General features: G+C 33.5%; 1 protein-coding gene across 2 annotated transcripts in view; it reads left to right on the top strand.

The window, feature by feature from the left end:
- Positions 1-886: 886 nt before the first annotated feature.
- LOC130048354 (N-acyl-phosphatidylethanolamine-hydrolyzing phospholipase D-like) overlaps positions 887-6,872 on the top strand; it is a 10,588-nt gene continuing 4,602 nt past the window's right edge. Inside the window, exons 1-5 of one of the 2 annotated variants that reach the window (XM_056144974.1) lie at positions 888-1,040; positions 4,019-4,095; positions 4,175-4,324; positions 5,671-6,201; positions 6,551-6,702. In XM_056144974.1, coding sequence (XP_056000949.1) covers positions 4,178-4,324; positions 5,671-6,201; positions 6,551-6,702 — 830 coding nt within the window. In that variant the 5' untranslated portion in view covers positions 888-1,040; positions 4,019-4,095; positions 4,175-4,177. Of the gene's footprint in view, positions 1,041-4,018; positions 4,096-4,174; positions 4,325-5,670; positions 6,202-6,550; positions 6,703-6,872 lie in introns of both variants that reach the window. The other variant, XM_056144973.1, reaches the window with a different exon arrangement.

Below are 6,872 nucleotides of genomic sequence, written 5' to 3'. Positions count from 1 at the left end.
GAACAGCGGCGGCCAATCAGACTTATGGTTTCGCGCCATACAATTCTTTTTTTTTTTTTTTTTTTTCCCCGCTTATGTTTCACCGATTTTTAAAAAAAAATTCATTGTATATACATGTAAATGTTTATCAGCCAAATTAGTTAAAATATTTATTACACTGAAGACTATCAAATAGAATTTTTAAATGAAGAGTAACTACCATCATCAATTGAATATGTTGCTAAATTTTTAAACAGAAAAATGCACAAATATGGTTTCTTAGAATTTTAATTGCATTTATTTTCAATTCTTTGAAGCAAATAGCGGTATTAGTAGTCGGAAAATGAGAAAATATGAAATAAGAATATTAAAACCAACAGTCCAAACATTTAGATGCATTTAAAAAAAGGGTTGTTTTTTTTAAAAGAATAGTTAACGTTCATACAATTTTTGGTGATAGAAAGTCATTTCAGTATAGTGTTCAAAGTGTAATGTTAAGACAAAAAATCGGCACCATATTATTAACAGGCGAATGCGCTTCCGAAAGCTAAATTAAAATATAATGAATAATAGTAAACCATGGTACAAGTACAAGCTACGCTCCCTCGTGTCATTATGACCACGCCCATCGGGTATCTGCACATAACCAACAATATTATATGGGGTAACTACTACTTATTGGCACAGACTTGAAGATATGCCTGAGAATACTTTAAGAACAGAAGATTGGTAGTCTGCCCAGTTTTGATAAAATTGCAATATTTGTGCTTTTATTCTCTGCTTCAGTTATAAATTTACAGAATTTTACATGTAGTGACAGTTTCATAAAGGTCTTTATCTTTATTTTACAATGTGGTTGAGGATGTATCCCACATTTCGGAACCATAGGTCACAATTACGGTCGGGTTCGATATTCTCGAGCGCAAACTCGTGATAATAAACTACTTTCGTTTTAATTTATAAACAGATTGTTTTCGCATCACTGCGTCAGGTAAAGTGAGCGACTCTCATACTCTATCTACAAGTTCTCTTTGGTGTCAAGTAGGCAGTAAAGTTAGAAGGTAAGTCAGACGACATTTCAATTACACTGCCGTGATTACTTGATTATTTTTTTTTTTAAATTAACGTTAAGCAATGTAAAATCTTAGTGTTAAACAGTATTTATTTTGTGCAGTGAGACTGTTTAATGCGCAGATACAGTGTGTAAGACGTAGTGACATTGTAGAAGTATATACTAAAATAGGTAGAATGTTTTATCGTTAAAGTGATTAATGCCCTACGAACCCTGTTTAATGGCCTGTCCCGAGACACAGGTAGATTATTCTAACTATTACTAAAAGTATTATTTTTGCCAGTTCACTTCTCAAAACAGAATAAGACTACAAGTAACTTGTATAATTTGCCTACATAGACCTGTAAGTGTTAACAAAAGTTGCAAATGGCCAAATTGACAGCCGATCCCATTTTAAAATGTGTATTTACAAGTATCAAAACTCATATCTTAATAAATCAGAATGATTTCCTGCGTTCCACATGACTAACAGTTAACTAAATTGACAAAAGCAAATTCTTTTGTTAGAATTCTTCTTAGCTTCCTGTTGTGATTTTGCCTTGTGTTATTATAAATGAAATTAGGTTGGGTTTTTTTGTTTTTGGGTTGTTTTTTCTTTTGTACTTGTTCTACTGTTCCATGATGATTCTTCAAGTAGACCGGCATAAAAATGAAATTGAATGTTAACCTTAAGTCATCACAGTCAGGCAAGTATTATATGAGTTAAACACTTCTAATCAAGTATCAGAAGCTTAGTAATGCCACCCTATCTTGAGCAAGATATATACATTTAAGTCCCACTTAATCAAAGTCATTACTGCAACAACATAAATGGGAGTAAAAAGATATTTAATTGGTGGGTAGCAGGTCAAATTACTCAATATACATGGATACCATCTGTCTGAACTATGCACAATATGAATTATTTTGTTAAAAGAATCCTCTTTTTTCCACGTATAAATGGGTTGGTAACACTTCCCCTACAGTGAGATGTTCTTATGAAAATGCGCGATTAACCCTCTCTAGATAGCGAGAGTAAATATATCTCATACAATCGAGAAAAACACCAGTGGAGTACATTGCTTCATGTTTCACATGAAAAGAAGAAAAAGTGCTAAAATGTTTGATACTTATGCATATATATATAATATATTATTGAAAACAAAAACACTCAATATATGATGTGCATTGGATTTCAGACTCCCTCTTATGCAACAATTTTGATATGAAATTTTTTGACTATGTTGTAAATTTTATAGAGGCAATTCACATCATGTCGAGTGTGTGTTGCACTTATTCAGCATTGCATGGAGTTTGCCATTATTTTCAATAAACACCAAAACACCTGTGTGTGGTAAACAGGCAAATTAATGTGCCTCACGAGAATTTCCCATGAAATGCTGTTCTGACACGTGAAATTCACGTGAACCTTATTAGACATGAAATTCACATAAATTTCATTAATATTTCACGTGAAATTCACATGAGGCACATTTGGCTACCGGTATGTAATCTTTACTTTCTTGCTAAAGAGGGATAATCACATTTTAGCGAGAGGATCTCACTAAAGGGGTAGTGTTCCCAATCTTATAGATTATCGAAATTGTGGTAAATGCTAGATATAAATTGCAGAATATGGTCATGTATTTTTTGTGTTTCTTAAGAAAAGAGGCGCGTATTGCTTATTGTTATGTTGAAATCAGTTCAGTGGAGGCAATGAGTTGTTTGGTTTTGTTATTTATGTAAAACTCATCATAATTGGCTAGATTTTTGAAATACTTAATGATCATTTTGGTAATGATGTTGAGTTGTGGTAGTGATAAGGTTGGGTGCATGTGGTGGTTCGGGAGTTCAGATCCAATTTAACAGTTAGTAAGTTGTTGCAAGCATTTAGTTTACTATGGATTCATTTAATAAAATCTTGTGACAATGCACCATTAATCTCTTGGTCGATCCTCATCACCACTTAAGTGGCAATGCACCACGTGAGGGTTCGGTTAGGGTTAGGTCTGACTCGGAATTTATGGGCAAGAAACGGGTTTATTGACCAATCCTTGCATAGTAATCAACTCCCAAACTGTCGTTAACAACCTCTTAACTTGTTGTCACCAAACTCTCAAATCATCACATCAGGTGCCAAACAGTCGTGCACCTAAACCGTCGCACACCCAAACTGATGGTAATTCACAAGGTATTACGGTAATGATATCTTAATATTCAAACAAAACAATGAGAGTGTCATGGCTATACATGATTCATACAACATGTGAATGTCTCAACACCAGTATGATTAACAGAACTTGCTGCTCTGGAGGTCAAGGTCATAGCATTAAATGAAAGAGACTTGCCATAAGAAATCTATATAGAAATTTAGGTTAATTTTTTACAAGTAAATCAAACTCCTACACATGTAGGTCAAGGTCACAAGATCAAACATGGATCAAATGAAAGATTTTGTCATAAATAATCTACATAAAATGTGATAGTAGTTCATGAAAATATTTACAATGTAATAGATTGCATTTTCTTAAAAGTAGGTAAAACCTCAAGGTCAAGGTCACAATGTTACAACTGTGATGCAGAAAAAGGTTTTTTCAAATGGAATGTGTATACATGAATGGCATACATGTATAAAGATAATTTATAAATAACTATAAAAAAAAAATTATGTGTATCAAAGGTTAAAGTTTTGAAATTGGAGTCAAACTCCAAGGTCAAAATCACAAGGTTAGAGATCATGTATGAAATGTAAGGCCTGATTTAAAAACCTGAAATTCTACTGTATAATCATTAATGTAGCTTGCTTATGCTTAACATGAAAATGTAACGACCAATAAATCTCCATTACTGACATGCCTACTACATCCAAAATTATTGGGCTTGGGTATTATGTTCTGGGCTTGAATCGATTTTAAAAATCTTGTAAAAGAATTCTGAAAATAATGCATCTTCTCGGATATGATCAGGTTCATTGTTTATATTGATCAGGTTACTTTCCTCCGTGAGGTCATCAAAGATCACCTGAGGAAAAAAACAACTTTTCCAATCTCCACACTACCAACTATGTGAGCTTACATATAGGATTTATGTGTAAATTTGAAGCTTTCTTGCTGATAAATTCATAATTCCATTTTTTTTTCACACAGAATGACAAGCTTGATAAAAGCTGTGTTTAAGAATGGAAGATGGGAAAATCCTGCAGAATTTGACACCTGGAAAATCCCCAATAAATTAGAATTTCTAAAGCTGAGGTTAACGGAGAAAGATAACAGTAGCATTCCTTCAGATCCCAAGGTATGATGTGTTAGCATGTGAAATGGCATGTCTGCATCTAATGCAAAAATATCCATTTTATATTTACTCACATTTTCTACATACAGTAAAACTCGAATATAGCTAACACGGATATAATGAAATTACGGGAAAAAAAAAAAAAAAAAAAAAAAAGAAATTACGGCTATAGCGAAGTGAAATCGATTTCCCCGGCAAATTCTTTATATATTCTATATAAAAATCTGCGTCTATGACGAACACGGATATAGCGAATTTACGGATATAACAAAGTAAATTCATATTCCCCTTGAATTGAAAATGAACGTAAAAATAACCTTTTATAACGATATTTTTTTTTCATTCTAAATTCGTGAATTTTAACAATCGCTTATTACGAAATTTCTTTTTGTATTTTTTCAAAAGACAATACTTACACATACATTTAGTGAATATATTGTTTACTATTCTCGTTAATTAAATTTGAAGTTTGATTGCATTTATTATATCGTACACTTGTTTATTTGTGTAAAGCAACAAGCAAATGACAATTGCAACATATTGTTTTTATGAATTGCACATAATTGTGTTAATATTTTTCTTTCGACATGTTCTTGCGTGACTTAACAATTCCTAAAGATAAATTATCATATATAAATCAGTGTGTATACATGTATATCTTGTACAAAAAATATTTCTTCTCGAAAATACATAGGCTTAATTTCTCTTAGAGACAATACAAACTCAAGTATATCGATTGCTGCTTTCTTATACAACTGATATACATGTAGAACAAATCAGTTTTATAACGAATTCGTTATATTTTAATTATGAATTCGCTATAAACGTATAGCGAATTATGCTTACAGCGAACTTTTACAGAGTGTCCACAGAAATTCGCTGTATCAGAGTTTTACTGTACATGTAATTACATGGATTTTTAGATTTATTTATAATTGATGCAATTATAAACAAATTGTTAAAGGATATATAGAAAAACAGTTCTATTTAAGGTTCATTATACTTTTCATTTCTTTGGAATGACATGCATGATACATATTATCAGTTTATAATGATAAATCTTAATGACATTGTAAATACAGTACAACATGTTTATAGCAAAGTGCTGGGCACGATCGATTTATTATAAATGTAATTCATGGTATCCAATAAGTCTGAATTGAACATACTGTATAAATATACAAAGGGATTAGTTACAAGTTCTAGCAACTTCGAAAACCTCTCCCAATAAGTTTGTGATATGTTTTAAAACTACAGGGAATGAAAATGACTTTGCTGTAAGCATGAATGCATTATAAGCATTTGTTTGATTTAACCATGCTTTACTGTATTGTTTTCCGGTTCATTAGGAGCTAGATAAGACCTTGCCAGTTTTGCCTGTGGATTTTGAGAAACTGAAAAACCCTGACCTCAGCAGTATACAGGTGCTCTGGATCGGCCATGCCACTGTGTTCGTACAAATGGAGGGAGTCAACATTCTCTGTGACCCCATATTCAGCGAACGCTGCAGCCCCTCGTTCAAACTTGCAGGAGTGGAGCTGGTCAAGCACTTGGGATACAAGCGTTACCGCCCAGTTCCTTGTGAAGTCAAAGACCTCCCCCGAGTAGATGTGGTTCTGATTAGTCATGATCATTATGATCACCTGGACACAGAGTCTGTAATGGCGGTCAAGCAAAACTTTCCCAATGCAAAGTATTATGTTCCCATGGGTCTGAAGGAATGGTTTATTGACTGCGGTTGTCTGACAGAGAACGTGGAGGAGAGAGAGTGGTGGGGGGAGATTCAGCACCGAATACCGGACTTGAAGAACAGTTATTTAACATTTGCCTGTACTCCAGCACAGCACTGGTGCACCAGGACAGCGTTTGATCAGAACAAGGTGAGATGTAACTTAAAACTTTGTTCATGCTCAAGCAAGGAGCCATAAAAAAATCCAAGATACTGCAGTTAAAGTTACCCTCTAAATGATTCCCAAACACTGTTTTAAACTCCCATTTGAATCACTTAACAAAATTTATTTCTATTTCTAGTTGAATTTTCTGTGTATTGAAACCCAGTCATTGATTTGTCCTTTAATGTGCGTGACAATATTACATGTATGATGTACTCTCAAAAATCTCAAAACTCTGAGAATCCAAGTCACCTTTGGTTTCTGAATATGAGGTCTTCTGTTAAGTAATAAAACTTAAAAGTCTTAGAAATGTTAGAATCTCATTCATTGTTTACAGAGACTTTGGTGTAGCTGGGCGGTAAAGGGAGACAATCACTCCTTTTACTTTGGTGGTGATACAGGTTACAACAAAATCGCCTTCCAGCAGATCGGGGAAAAATACGGACCATTCTCACTCAGTGTTCTGCCAATAGGTGCCTACGAGCCCAGGTGAGATTTCTAAAGCACGTTATGGTAATCATTAAAGAGTTGCCCTTGAGAGCATTCTTAAACAACTCGATTCACTAATGGCTGGATTTTGTGTAGAAAATTGTGTCATCATATTGCAAAATTAGAAATCTGATTCAGATGTTTTAGGGGTTTTTTTTGTGAGGAGTGAA

This window comes from Ostrea edulis, chromosome 7 (genome assembly GCF_947568905.1).
Source record: "Ostrea edulis chromosome 7, xbOstEdul1.1, whole genome shotgun sequence".
In the NCBI taxonomy this organism is placed as follows: Eukaryota; Metazoa; Mollusca; class Bivalvia; order Ostreida; family Ostreidae; genus Ostrea; species Ostrea edulis.
The sequence above is the reverse complement of the archived record's forward strand: the minus strand, read 5'-3'. Positions and strand labels throughout refer to the sequence as shown.